The sequence below is a fragment of the Lepisma saccharinum genome, chromosome 14, assembly GCF_977018435.1.
Source record: "Lepisma saccharinum chromosome 14, izLepSacc3.1, whole genome shotgun sequence".
Classification (NCBI taxonomy): Eukaryota; Metazoa; Arthropoda; class Insecta; order Zygentoma; family Lepismatidae; genus Lepisma; species Lepisma saccharinum.
The window spans coordinates 68,493,247-68,509,128 of record NC_139242.1 but is presented as its reverse complement, the minus strand read 5'-3'; the positions used below and the strand labels follow the sequence as shown (position 1 = coordinate 68,509,128).

Here is a 15,882-nt window from a genome sequence, read left to right as displayed (position 1 = left end):
CTGTTGGCAATTCTCGGAACTAACACAGAGCGTTCTGCTTGAGGAGAAATCTTTAAAACTAAAATAGTAGATTCAATATTCAAAACACATTGCTGAAAGCACATGGACAGAATGAAGAAAAGTTCTTTTCAGAAACGTTTGATTAGTCAAAAGTTAAAGTGGAAGCATTTCATTTCTCCGTAAGAATTGATTGGCATTTCGAATATATTTATCAATATTGTATTAATGAAAACACATATTTTCAACGCCGCAGTAATTTGTCCACACACACACACGGACTTAACCCCTCCCCACCGTTTCCAAAGAATTAATAATTTTTACTCCAACTTTGTGAGAGTTAGGTGCAATCAATGCCAATTTATCCCCGAGAGGCATTAGAGTCCAAGTCTTATAATAAGTTATTACTGAAATAAATTTTTTCTTTCCCTCCTTAAAAAAAAAAAAAGGTAAAGTGTTCCCCTGTGCTTAGCACCACGCCATGAAGGCGTATAGGGGGTGTGGGGGTAACGCCCCACACTTTCTTGATCCGGTCGTAAGTGGGGGTGATGTGATCAGCACCACGCCCCTGACCGCCTTTACCCCCCAGGGTTTCCCCCAGGTACCCATGTTATTCGACGCTGGGTGGGCGCCGGGGCCGCTTTCAACGTTAGAAAAGTTCCCGGATTTGAACCGGCCGGGGATCGAACCCGGGACCTTTAGCATGGTAGTCAGACGCGTTACCGACTTTCCCTCCTTAAGCTTTCAAAATGTCCTTCTTTCAGGTGAGAAACAACTTGGATTATGATCCGTAGAAAGTAGAAGTTAAAATAAGCGAAATATAGTTCCTGCGGGAAGTACTATGTGGGTTTTTGATGGCCTACAGTCAAAAATCATATGATTCAATAGTATTGACATGAATAGCATCTTACATTCTTTCTCTATCTACTTAATGTGCAACTAAAAACTAAATAAAACAAATATCTACTAATTTATACAGGGAGGGCCAAAAAGATGTAACCACTGAAATGGATATGTCGAGCTTACGGTTAGTATATTTTTAGGTATTTATTTTCACTGTAATTTACATATGTAGGTATGTGAATGGTACAAAGTGTATCTCAAGGATGCAGTGAACTACGATTTCCGTATAACATGTCTCCAATAATCACTTGCATGGCACATAAACATAAAACTCATCCTCCCTTCAAATTGCCATATAAGTGGTAACATCTTTTTGGTCCTCCCTGTATATATACTAATATAATAGGGTAATGTAATTTCTTGCAAAGGGTCAAAATAAGAGCAATACCATGCATTAATACATAACGAGGGAAATTGAGGTTTCATTGGCTCATAGGTAATGCTAATGTTGTTTATTATTAACATGAGTAGTTAGTACCATCCACTCAACCAAAATGAGGGTGTGGGGCTGGTTGAATCCTTGGTTTATATACCTAGGTACCAGGGTGCTAAATCATTTAAGACTGGTGGGGGGAGAAATATCATTATCTACAAACCCCCTCCCCCACAAACATACATACAAATTATACAATATACATATTTATAATCTTATTAAAAGTAAAAATAAATTACTAAATTAGTAATTAAAAATAGTATTATTATTAATAACACACAATGAAATAAATTTGTTACTTTTATGTATATCAGATATTATAATATAGCAAACTACTTCCTTAATAACTGGTTAAAGATGTTAATGAATTATGAAATATTTTAAGTGGCTTCATTATGTGTAAGTTTATATTTAGTTTTTGCTTTATGTTAATATAAATTAATTAAATTTCATAGTTATTATTGTCGTGCATTCTTGTTTTATTTTTATTGTGCGTATTGATGTAGATTTGTTAATGATCTCTTGAGAGAGAAAAAGCATTGAACACTCACAACTACACTAATTTGTGTAGGTTTTCGATATTATTCTTAGTAAAATATATTTGAAATTAAAAGTAATATCTTTTGTTTGTTGTAACAAAAACTCCCCCCCCCCGGATTTTTTTGGTGGGGGGATTTTTGAGGCTAAGATTGTTGGTGAGGGGGAAATCCCCCCGTCCCCCCAGGATTTCGCACTCTGCTAGGTACTTGCAGGTAGAAAACTGATATTTTGATTTCGATCATGAATTCTTGAGGAAACAGCAGGTCAAAACACGACTTACGGTACAGGAAAGGAAAATTTATTTAATTTTGGGTTTGAAAGTGGTATTGTGTATTATAAAAAGTTATTGAATGGAGAAAACTCTTTTCAACACGGGCGTCCGCAGGATTCTTTTCAGGAAGGGGCAAGGTAATTTTTTTCAGGAGGGAGCAAAGGAGTGACATACTACTGATGCATCCTAAAAAGAAAAAAACTGCTTCAGTCCGAAATTATCATGTTTCTTCAATGCCCTTATAATAATTAACATAACTTACTAACTGAAATGAAATTATGTGTGAAATATATAATTTTTAAGTGGACATTTATTGTTCGGGGGGAGCGTGACCCCCTTGACCCCCCTTTCCGGACGTCCATGCTTCTCAACACTATACTCTCATTTGTTTCAAAAAATGTGTGGAACTCTTTAGAGAAAACTTTGTAAAGACCTAGAAAAGTATTGTCTTAATTAAAAAGAGCTTTAAAACAGAAAAGGAAATATATATTATTATTGGATCATACATTCAAAAGCAAGAGGTTAGCGGTCGCCATTTTCCAACATGGCGGTTAAAACTGCATTCCGCTGCTGCCTACAACGCTTCAAATCACTAATTAGGTGTAAATAACACACTTGTAAAGTTTCTTACTTTTACATATATAATGCCCAAGTATGACTTTTAGCCTCCGGAGTCCTTTGACTAAAGATTCGAAATTTGTATCTGGCCGTATTTATTTCTATGTTCTATTTGGTAATTTGTAATGTGTTGGTGTGCAGTATTTTCAACAGAACAACAATTTTAAAATGATGTACATCTGCTTTATATACAGCGTGTTCCGTTCAAACCCCCCACATTGTTAGCATTGGTTGTGCGTAAACCCTGTCTTTAATAAACTTCCATCCAGCAACTTCGTGATCGGATAATGCATGCAGTGCTGGACATTACAGTGGACATGTTACACCGTGTCTGGAACGAGTTTGAGTACCGTGTTGATGTGTGTCGTGTAACCAGGGGAGCCCACATTGAAGGATTGTAATTTTAACTCGCATATCAAAAACTGGGACATTTTCCGCCTCTAACAGTGTTTGCTGAAACCACGTAAGTTGAAAAATATTTTATTTATTGAGATTTATAACAAAACCATTCATTTGTGTATATCCTGTATTTTGATTACTTAATTTTAGTACTTGGTAAGAATTTCGGGGGGGGGGGGGGGTCCGGACCCCCTAAATACGTCCTTACCGTAGAGTGACACGTTCTTTAGTCAAAAGAACATGATTTAACTAAAAGAGCAAATAATAAGTTCACATGAAAGACTCGAAAGCATTCGCGTGATGCCTCTCAGGGTATGGGGTAATATATCTCTGTTAGTTCGTCAAATAAAAATCAAAGTTAAGTTTGCACTAAGAAAAAGGAAGTCTATTTCACTTCTTTGCAAACTAAATACTTATATGCCTAACATATAATCCATATCACTCAAAGAAATTAAACTTCTTATAATTCAACTTGATCACTCTATTCAAAAACCAAGACCGAACTTCAAAGCACACTCGTAATTGCCATGACAACAGCTCTTAACAAGATAATTATATACAGGTTAGTCACTATCCTGAAATTATCAGTGATTGGTAAATTACAGAAATTAAGATTAAAGAACAATAAACATTTGTACAAGAGAAAAGATAATTAATAACAATAAATATTAGTGCAATGGGAAAGGACGTGTCAAGGGTTCGTGTTGTGTGCTGTCCTTGTGTGTTTGTGATTGTCCCTTCATCAATCTCAACCTAAAGCCATTCATCCTCATCTTCGCGATTAGCCAAAATGGCAGAAAAGCGAAGTAAAATAAAGCAAATCAATAAACAATAATATAATATGGCGTAAATATATTTTCACAGTGTGATACGACGTTTATTCTTTTCCATTTTACCCCCTTTTGAACGTTCAGCGTCCTCTTTACTACGAGATAACCGTCTCTTTCCACCCCCTTAGCTACGGCTCTGCGCTTGAGCCAATGTAAAAGACTGAATTTTCCGGTGTAGAATTTTAGAAGGACAAAATGCAGGCAAAAAACGTCAAAAACTGTAAAAATGAAATAAAGTATTGAAAAATGACCAAAAAATCGAAAATTAAACAATGTTTTCTATATCTAATTCAAGATAAACGAACAACTGATCCTATGTATTATGTTTAGCGTCGTTTTAAAGGCGTGGAAAAATAAAAGAAGATTGAGAATTGTAACAAATGATGAGATACAGGTACTTCTTCACTATACCAAGGGAAAAGACTCAAGCGATGGTTCAAAAAGGGTGTTGTGAGGACAAAACCATGTTGAGTGTGGGGATGCACAACCGACTGTCCTTTTATTAGCCACATTTCTTGAATTTCAAGTTTTCTTTTCGTTGGATTCAACGGAAAAGAGTAGGTACATAAAATTTCTACAATGTCTAAGTAAGCCAGCTACATGTAGGTAGGGAGGTGGTACAAATTCGGTGCAGGGGGTGTGAAAAATCAATTCTCATCCTAGACACTGAAATCTCTAGCTACAACTATGATAAGGAAATATTTCTTTTCGAGAGACTATTAATAGATTTACACCATATAGAAACATAACACAATAAAAGTATGAAAATTTAATTATCATTATTAATAAAAAGCAATAATTAAATAAAATGTCACATTTAGCTATTAAAAACATTTCAACTATCTTCTAATTTCTTGATATTTTGAACCAGTTGTTAAAGGAATTAATTTGCTAGTATATAAATGTAGCAAATTAATTTGTTTATATATTTAATAATTGATATATACCGTGCGTCCATTTCGATCTGCAGCCGAGAGATCGGGAGAAGCGTGGCGGGCGGCACTGACGGAGATGCCGACATTTGCGGCCTGAAATGCCCGCTTATTTTTATGAACATATGCAGACATTTATATAAATATTGCAAAACGAGCACTAACCTGTGTTATAAGAGTATGGTTTTAATTTTAGTAGCTTAGTGACTGTATGTGCCGATGATTTTGACACGCCCACCTCTTGTGAAACACGGCGTAGAGGTTTGTTTGGAGAACGTTCTAACGCTGCACCAATATCATCGAGTTTTGCTTCGGTTAGAATCCGTCGTTTTTGCTTAGGTGTTTTAAAATTTAACGATACAGTTTCTCGTAATTTAAGGACAAGATGTCTAACCGTATCTCTGTGTGAAGTTGAAACGCATTAGAATTTCTGTACAAATTACCTTCACACGTCTCGACACGAGTTTGTTTTCACGTAGGTACGTGTCATACATAAAAAAATCTTTGTTCTAACGTGAATCTTGCGGCTGGCATTCCAATCGTCTCACTGACACGTCACACATACACACTACAATAATACAAACAAGTAACTGCAAGTAACCAAGAATAACACTCTTGCGCACAGTACGAAATTAACACGCTCTTGGTTTCCATTGCTCGCCACTATATTTACAACTCTGTCTTCATCTAGTCGCGAAGGAACAAAAAACTCGAGCTCGGAGATTTCGGATTGCAAGGAAGCTCACGAACACTATTGACTTTTAACGGTTTCTTCTACAGCGTAATCTTGATACAGTGTTGCACATTCAAAACCTCCAAACGATCCCCATCGGCACAAAACTCTTTCAAGGATATACATTTAAGCAGGACGTTACTGGTCAAAACTATGATTAAAATGTTTTATTATCTGTGGCTCTTAACATCGTTTCTAAAGCGTATTGTTTTGTGTATATAAGGGCAGAACTTGGATGAATTACAGAAGAAATTTTGCGTGTTATAACACAGGTTAGTGATCGTTTTGCAATATTTATATAAATGTCTGCATATGTCTATAAAAATAAGCGGGCATTACAGGCCGCAAATGTCGGCATCTCCGTCAGCGCCGCCCGCCACGCTTCTCCCGATCTCTCGGCTGCAGATCGAAATGAACGCACGGTATTTCATGACAATTAATTATACTCGTATATACACGGTTTCGGGCTTGCCTCCTCAGTCAAAAAAATCCTGGGTACGGGTCTGGAGTGTGTGCAACTTCAAGCGACATGTATGTACATTAGGAGCCTTTGCCACATAATCAGAACTTCGACAGGACCTATAAACTTACCAGATGAATTGAGTGTACCCAGCGTTACTCAGCATTGGTGAACCGGAAGAAGGTCCACATGCAATCGACGATGTTGTCAGGCCAGCTGTGGTTCGCCACAAAATTCAGGGCATGGGTAGACATGAAATCCTATCTCACCCGGCATACATTCCGGACCTAGTGATATCCGATTTCTATCTGTTTCGTTTCATGGATGTCTGTTTTAGGGGTAGAGAGTTCAAGTACTTAGAGTATGCTACTTTTTAGCATCACACTCAGCTTCCTGGCATCGCAAAAGTATTTCACTGGCTGCACGTTGGAGCAAGACCACAGACTTCAATGGACTGTACTTCGCAGAATAGACGGTTGTTGACCATGTGTAGTGCGTGGATGAATATGGTATTAAGAAACTACCCTGGTGTGACAAATACATAATGTCATTATACTGGGTGATTTTTTTAACCTGAATCATTTGAATATCTTGAAAAGAAATCATCCTACAAAAAAATGTTTCAAATAAAAAAATGATAGTTTGGAGGGGGAAGTTTAGTGGTGCAACAAAAGAACACCCCCTCCCCCTCTTGTAGGTGGGGTGGGGGGCAACTTTGAAATTTCAAATAGAAACCCCTATTTTTTATTACAGATTCGGATTTTACGGAAAAAAATACATAAGTTTTGTCTGAAACATTTTTTTCGATTCGTGATAGATGGCGCTATAATCGACAAATTTTCATGAGCTGACATGAGGATCATGGGCCACAGCAGCTAACACATTAATTTCATTTTCTTCTCCAGTAACTGTTCTTCGACGGGTCCTTTGTTTAGGTTTAACACTTCCTTCAGTAGTAAATTGATTGACTGTACGTTGAAACGAAGCGAAAGAACGCACCCTGTCTGGAAAACGCTGAGCATAAACAACGACAGCTTGACAGAGATTCCTTCCAGATTCTCCATACACGAGAACTATTTCAATTTTCTCTTCTACAGTTAATACATCCATTGATATTAAAAAGTATCAACAGCTTAGTCAAATTAATCGCTCGGACCATTCTTGTGATCTAAAAAGCAATGAAAAACAAACAATGATTTAACAGGAAAAGTCTAAAAAGGAACTGTTTCTTGACATTGTTTTATTTTTTTTATTTTTTTCTGTTGTAGCTTTCTTAAGCATCTTTCACACAACAATAAAAAAAATTAAACAAATATCGAATCTAACTTTTAAATGTTGTAAATAGGCGAATTACCAGCTTAATGAAATCTCAAAAGATTTGTCAAGAATTAGTACAAAGTTCATGCACGAGAATGTTTTACTTTTTGAATTTAAATGAATTGCGAAATGAAATACATTGGTTTTAAAGTGTAAACATTCAAGAAATGAAAATTTGTCGATTATAGCGCCATCTATCACGAATCGAAAAAAATGTTTCAGACAAAACTTATGTATTTTTTTCCGTAAAATCCGAATCTGTAATAAAAAATAGGGGTTTCTATTTGAAATTTCAAAGTTACCCCCTGCCCCACCTACAAGAGGGGGAGGGGGTGTTCTTTTGTTGCACCACTAAACTTCCCCCTCCAAACTATCAACTTTTTATTTGGAACATTTTTTTGTAGGATGATTTTTTTTTTCAAGATATTCAAATGATTCAGGTGAAAAAAATCACCCAGTATATTATATTGGGGTGAGCTAGTATATGCATCTCACTGTACTGCTTTTGTGGCGATTTTCATTTCGTTCCTGCCCATTTCATTCTTCAACTTAATTTCTAAGTTAACTAAACCACGCTTGGTCTAATGTGTTGTTTTTCTCACACTAGACACAGAACACGAGTGGAAAACAGAAGAAATGGGAAGCTTCCTGTACAGAACATTACTTGCATATTCTTATATAGCTTGTTTTCAGCCTGGCTTCCATTCCACGCTGGGTTGACTCAGTCTGTAGAGCAAACGTTCAGCAAGCACGGGAAGGACAACATGTTAGACCAAACGTCGTTTACTAAAACCAGTGTAAGCACAGTTTTTGGCTAAACTACTTTATTGACAGCTTAAGAGAGTTCGGCAGAATATCAAACCATTAATACATGGATAAAATACTTATGAAAAATTGCACGGTACATAAATTTAGTCTTCCTCTGGATTTAGGCAGAATATGTATTTGCCAATTTTTTTTAACATGGGGCGTTTCGTATTTTCTCTCTTGGGCGACTTCTTGCGACGGGACTGTGGGTTTGGAGAGGTTGACTTGTGAGCAGTTCTTCTGACGACGCTAATAGTATTTCTCTTAGTTGCATCCGGCATCTTGGCGGTGGTGAGTGGCATTGTGTGTTCTGATTTTGTTTGTTGCTGACTGTAGAAGGCGTCTGAGGTAGGAGTTCTATCGTACTCATCTTCCGCTGGAACAACTGGGATTTCAGAGATGTCTCCAGGAAGTTCGGCAGCTACGTCGTTCTGCAGCGGTTCTGAGCTGTTATCGTGGAGAGGCATGTGTTCGCCCAGAAGGAACTCCAAGAAATTTCCCGGTGCCTCATCGTCTCTGCTGTCTGGATATTTTACCGCAACCTTCTCGTAGTCATTTCCTGTCTCGGCCGTCGATCCAGTATGCCAGTCGTTCGTCACAGAATCAGCACCGTCTCTGTCGTCCTTGGCCTGGCAACAGTTGCTATCTGGCGCGAAGACTTTGGAGTTGGTGCGAATCTGTCTGACGCTCTCGTCAGTGAGGTTCACCGCGCTTATTTGTCCTTTCAAGAGGCTCGTCTCTGAACTTCTTCGGGAACTCTTGGCACTGCTGCTCAAGCAGGGATCAGGCTGGCTTCCATAGACGGGAGTTTCCAAAGTGTGGTCAGACGTTGGTTTTCCTGGCGGACTGGGTTCCTTCAAGAGCTCCGTCGATATACTCCTCCCGACCGAGCTGGGAGAGAACATTTCTGAATGCATCTCTGTTTCGGCTCTCTGAACTATCACTTCTTCTTCTCTTTGAGGTACGAAGAGCTCATCGACCATTTCGGACTTCTCGTTCTCGCCACTCTTTACTGCTTCCTTAGACGTGTATTTCTCAAGAGCGTCGGTCAGGTTTTCTACCACAAAGACAGGCATTGCCGGACCCTCCACTTGATTGCCTGCTGACCTCGAGCGAGTTCTGTTCACAGTCTCCTTTGCATGGCGATGCCTCTTCGACAGCTCATCCCTGTGCATATGGTCCGATGCACTCTTTGCCGTGGTGGATGTCGCGACACACCTCATGCATTCTTCTCTGAGCACATCGGCGCTGTTTGCCCAACACCTAAGCTCCTCCAAATCAGGATCATAGTCGCTGTAAAGTCCATCAAGTTGAGAACTAGAAGGAAAGTTGGCGCTGAAGTCGCACGAAATGGCTCTTTCTGCGCTAATTAACTCAGGATTATCGATCATCTCTATCGCTGAGGCTGTATTATTTGTCGACATGCTTCCGTCAGTATTCTGAACGCATTCCTGAAAGTCGCATGGTGCTTTTATGCACTCTATGTTGAATTCTACATAAGAAACCTCAGCCTCAGTGTATCCCTGCAAGAGCATTTCCTGTTCCTCCTCGAGAATATACTCTGCAGTTTCGGAGAATCGATTAAGTTCCACCATTCCGTTCTGATTATCCTGCTCACTATGCTCAATCCGCACGTGTTCCTGGTTCTCTCCTTTATTCCCTCGTATGGGAATTTCGTCACTTTCGATTCTTTCATTGCTGTCCTTCTCCCTAACTTCCTTTCCCAATGAGAGATTTATCTCGTGAGAAACTTTATCTCCGTTCCTGTCCTCTTTCTTCCCAATTACGACGTCATCAAATTCTGGTTTTGTTCCTTCGTGTTTATCAAGTGACACATCTTCAATTTCTTGCGAACCAACTTGCGACATATCTGCTTCCCTCTGATTTATTTCTGCTTCAACAGCCAACGGAAGTCCAAGCAGCTCCTCTCCGAAAGGAATGTGACACACTGACCGAGTATCAGAGGATTGGTTTTCACCATGCAAGGTTGAAATAAAGGAATCGCCTGAATCTCTAAAACTTTTGTCTTGCATAACATTTCTTCTACTCTCGTGCAGTCCTAACTCCATTTCTGAATCAGTGCATCCTGAGTCTGATTCGAAACTACCAGATTCCGTTATCACAGGAGTATCTGTCCTATTCTCTTCCTCATCGCTGCGACCGCTCTCAGTACTTGTACTTGAAGGACTTCCACTTGATTCAGTATCTACTCTGTTTGACCCTACGGCAGGTTCTTCGCTCTCACGTTTATAATCTCCAACTCCTTTATCCAAGTCTGCGAGACAGAAAAGTGCCGAGTCCACGCTCACATCTTCCGAAATAAAATATCCAGAATCCGTATCATCTGCAAGCAACTCGAATTGCTGGGATGCAGTCTCGAGCCTACCATAACATTCATCATCCACTTTATCATGTTCCACACTTATCTCAATGCTCGCATCATCCGAAATGTTGCAAAGAGAATCAGAATCTTGCATCTCCAGTCCTGCATACTGATAAGGTGTTCTTGTATTTCTAGACTCGTCTCCACATCCCCCTTGTTTATCGCCTGCAACGAGATTATCTTGCTGGATGTCTGTGCTTGTATCTTCAAGAATAGAAAGTCGCGATTCCTCATCTTCCCTTTCAATAGGAGACATGCTCTCTTTCCTCTTCTTTGACTTCTGGAACAAATAGTCCAATGTTTCTATATCTATTTCACTCTTCTTCTCGACGTTTAATGTATGCAGGATATCATCCACGAACGTCGTTCTTTTCACTTCTTCAGCATCACCAATTGGCATCTCAGAGTTCGTTGCATCATTTTCGTTTACTGTATAATTACTGGAAACGAGAAGATTGTTTCGATCCTCAAGAATTGATCTCTCCTCAGGAGTACCCTCAACTTCCGTGGCACTTTCTGGCTCTTTATTTTCTTCTTCGATTTCCTTGCTTCCTTCCAGGCCATTTTCATCATTCTGCAAAGTTTTACGAGTACTCTCAAGGTCCGAATCGATAACGGAGCCGTAAATTGTACCCAGTTCTAGTGTTTGAAGTTCTTTCGTTTTATATTCTTGAAGGCGTCTTTCTTGCGAACTAAATTCCTTATTTTCATGACTTTCCTTAGTCGTCGCAGGTTCTTCTCTTTCAGGAACAGGCTCCGAGTTACAAATCTGGTCAAGAGCAGCATTTATTTCTGCTTTAAGATCCCTTTCCTCGTCTCCGTATTCTTTAACTTTACCTGTGTCCTCGTCAAGCAACGACATAATATTATCATCGCTCTTGACTACCCCACAATCTCCGCTTTTCAATTCATATTCCTTCATTGATTCGAGCACTTTTATAGTTAAATTTTCGATCTCGCTTGCCGTAGCGCATAAGTCTCCATTCGCTGTTGTTTCTTGCCTCTCTCTTGCAACATTGTCACTGCTTCTGGACGCATATCCGACTTCGCGCTTGGTGGAACCGGCAATATTATGTTCGATATTTTCCTTGCCAATAGCAAATGCAATCTTTTCCTGAACAAAAGTTTCTACATGTTCTTCTTCCTCGAACTTACTGTCATCGTTTTCAATCTGTTCTCCCACCATGTCCATAATTTCCTGGACTTCTTCTGTTATCATATTTGTAGTGTTTTCTTCATTTGCAAAGAGCTGTTCTTCACTTATGCAGTCAGCCGTGGCCGGTTCCGTCTCCCATGATTCAGCGTAATCCAACAAATCATCTTTCACAGATGTATCTTCGTGATTTTCCAGTCTTTGACCAGTAGTAGTTTCTAACACATCTGGCATCTGGAACATCCTATTTGCAATTTCGTATTGGGAACTTATTCGTGTAAGTATTTCGCAGTTGTCTTCACTCAATTCAATTTCTTCCACCGATACACTTTCATTAACGTTAATTATTCCATCATAATTTGCAAGACATACTTCGCATGTTAGTCCCACATCTTCTAAAATTTTATGTTCATCGTTCACAGGGGGTTCCAGTTGTTCTACGTTCGTTGATTTATAGACTCCTTCAGCGTTTGTTTCCAACTCTTCTTCTTTCTCTTCTATTGCGATATTTTCATTTTCTTCCCTCTCCTTCTCAGCATCAGTTTTGTCCACTGAATGCTCACTTACATCACTTATTTTTCCTTCGTTGTTGAATTGCAGCTTCTCATCGCATTTCTTGCTCAGATGTTTCACCTGTTTCTTTATCTTAAACATGCTCAAATCAGATTCTCCACACATTGTATGTCCATACGTTGAGTGTCCTTTCGTTGCTTCTGTTGAGTGCACAGCTCTACTTCTATTCGTTCTGCTTATATCAGCTTTCCGTTCAAAATGTTTGCTAGGTGTTGTCAAGTTATGTTCCATTGGTTCTCTTGTTCTGCTCTCTTCTCTTCTACCTAAACTTCTGTTTCTAATTTCCTTCTTTTGAGTAGGTTCATTTGTCTCACTTCTCTTGATTTTTACATTAACACATTGTTCATTCCCAGTTTTTCCTTTAGTCAAATGTTTATTAACAGGACTTGTGCTGCTTGCACGATTTCTGACTACTTTCAAGCTCGCTGCAATTTCACTTAACTTGAGACGTTTTTCGTTTCCTGTTTCCGTTCTACAGGTCCCTTCATTTCTGGAGTATTTGTTCAAAGAAGTGTGCTCTACCACGACATTCTGTTGAAATTCAAGGACGTTCTGTTCCTTCTTTGATTCATCACCTTCTTTGCTTTCGTCGGCAGTTTCTTCGATCTTTATAAGTGCATGGATACCGTTTTCCCTTTCTCCTTCATTGAAGTTCTCGATCTTATTGTACGTATTTGCTTTCCTTGAAAATTCTACTTCTTCTGCTATATTTTCAATTATAGATTCTACATTCAATTGAGTGCCCTGTTCATTGATTTCTCTCGTTGATTCTCTTCCACTTGAATTTTTCTTGACATCTTCAATCTCGGCTTGGTTATTTTCCTCTTGCTCCTTACCTGCATCAATTACAATCACTAATCTTTCGCCTTCAATTTCTGAGCGACCCGATGTAGTAACGTCTCCTTTGCCTAATTCTTCACTTTCAGCTTCTAGAACTTCAGCAATCAAAGAGTCCGTTGCAGCACTGTCATGCTTCAAGGAACCAAAATCGATGCTACTTGATTGAGGATCTTTGTTGTCCTCAGCACACTGATCTGATTCCACGGTCTCTCTCTCTGCTGACATCTGCCAATCGGCACTGTTGACGTACGTGGGGATCCTAGAGCTGTCGCCTGAGCTTGATTCAGCTTCATCTTCTGTGGGCCTTGGTGTTGATACCTTCATCCCTGTATTCTCCATGCAATATTGCATGTTATCGCTTGATATAACATTGCCTCTACCTTCTGCCGTGCTTTCTTCCGTTGATTCTGTAACCCTCTCTTCATGTTCGCTTGAAATAGCTACCTCTGTGCCAACCTGGTTCTCTGCATTAGCATCGACAAAGAGTGCATCCTCTGGTTCTTCCTCACCCCTTGACGCTTCAAACATATCTCTCTCATCAGCCTCGAACGTATCACCTTCCTCTGAATTTTGCTGCGAACCAGCTGGAATTAACAAAGTACAGTGGATTACCATGTTGGAATCACAAATTATTCCAAATCTCACTACCATTAAGGTTTTAACTTGTCTTCAGTTATTCGTATAAAATTGTAAAGGCGAAGAACACTACTCATTTCAGATATGCCGGCCTCCTAGGCGGAGTGGTTAGCACACCGTGCTACGACTCTAGAGGCATCGGGTTCGAATCCGGCCTAGGTCTTCTTTGTGAGCGTCCCTTCATCAATTTCATCATATCAACACATATCCTCATTTACGCGATTACTCAAAAGTGGTAGAAAAGAGAATTAAAATAAACCAAATGAATCAATCATTTCAGATATGTCTACTACTAGCGCAAATTTTCAATAAACCAATGAGAGCGCTTCCAAGTGTGGTCACCTCACCACGAAACATACATAACTCCCGGTACTCCCCGATGGCGTAGTGGTAACGTCGTCGCCATTTAATCAAGTTGTTCCATGTTCGATACCTGGTGGACAGATCCCAATTTAAACTGTACGTCAAGTCCAGTTCAACAATTCAAACAAAACATTAGTCCACTCTTTACGTGCAATGCGTGTGTATTTAGAAAATATTAGATCACTTAAACATGCCACACTGTAAAATTATAACAGTAACGAACCTTATGATTAAGAAAGGGCTTTGAAAGAGGACTTAGGTCATTTTGGCTGAGGTTATTAGGGTGTTAAAGATTCTAGGCCCATCTATTTTTTCGTGTTCTGCACTGAAATCACAGTTGAGAAGGTGGTGTTATCAGAACCATACTTCGGCCGCGTTTATCATTTACCAGAGGGGTGAGCTCCCAGAGCCTCTTAAGTGCAGACAACACTGGGAAAATTAATTCATCTTGACAATCCACAACGAAATTCCTGACCACAACAAGAACCTGGGTCATCCCTGTGAATTTCTCTACCCCCAAAACATGGAGCTAAGAGGGTGGTACTTCAAGGGAGGTTGCCTTAATATTATACCCGAATGCACCCATTCCTCTAACAATGGCGAACAGGATATGCACTGGAGTGTATTCTAAACATATAGAATCACTGTTACCATACAAGAAGAAAGTGGTTACTGCAAGTAAAACTATCCCCACACCACAACCCACCTCTATGGTTCTCCATACTTTCGTGAGCGTGAAGTGATCTTCTTCGGCTGCACGACAGTTAAGGAAGCACTCGAGCCTCACATTGTAAACACCTCGCCCTATTCGTTCGCAACGGCGACATGTTAAAACTTAGCAACGGCAACAATGGTGAACACAAAAATTTTTCACGCGAGAGAGGACCCTTTATTAGAGAGCGCTTCGCACATAACTTGTGCTATGCCAAGAGATTTTCTATTACAGATCTGCAGAGGACGAAAAAACGGTAAGGAGAGGTGTAATCAGACACAGGGTGATTCAAAAGTAGTGCGTTCATACTTTGAGCGTAAATGACAAGAAACATGAAATACTTCCAACCTTCTCCTTTCATTACTAAATCTTATCCTTTTAATGATACGTGCGATGCTAATCTGCTTGTAGGTTGTTATAACTCTGCAAATGAAAGCTTACCGCTTAAAACTCCTTATTTGTGCTATTGTGAGAGCAACGAATGCGTTATGAATCAGTGTTGTAGATTAATCCCGTGCTTAATATGTCACGTGAGTATGATTTCATGATTCATCCTTTCCGTGCTTGGCATAAGTTCAACTACTTTGTATATATATGTACGCATTTTTTTTAAAAAAAAATACGGAAATGCTTAGGTAAATGAAACTATACATAGGTCTATGTCTTATTTCCTTTTCTATAACTTCATGTGCAGCCGGTGACCTTTTCACAAGGCACTCAAAATGTCCCTGTCTTTCACGTAACGCACTCTGGAAATTTCATTCTTGAAGGTAAATAAAGCTCTGGAGTCACACTGCCAGTAAAATCCTTAATCCTCTGTGAGGCTATGCGTTGTCCTGTATCTTGTCCTTGGGCGTCTGCAGATAATTTTCTACGAAGAGTCAAGGCCAAACGGTTATCTGAAATGGGATATACCCATATTGGAAATCGTGCGGTGTCTCATTGTGAAATATAACTAATTTAGGAGCAGGAGATAGAGAGA

At 39.4% G+C, this 15,882-nt stretch overlaps 1 protein-coding gene across 1 annotated transcript; it reads right to left on the bottom strand.

The window, feature by feature from the left end:
• Window positions 1–8,251: 8,251 nt before the first annotated feature.
• Window positions 8,252–15,007, bottom strand: LOC145998990 (uncharacterized). The gene is made up of 2 exons (XM_083135843.1): window positions 14,895–15,007; window positions 8,252–13,773 (listed from the first exon to the last, which is right to left on the bottom strand). The coding sequence occupies exons 1-2, from the start codon at window positions 14,908–14,910 to the stop codon at window positions 8,345–8,347; spliced, it is 5,445 nt and encodes a 1,814-aa protein (XP_082991969.1). The 5' UTR covers window positions 14,911–15,007; the 3' UTR covers window positions 8,252–8,344.
• Window positions 15,008–15,882: the final 875 nt, after the last annotated feature.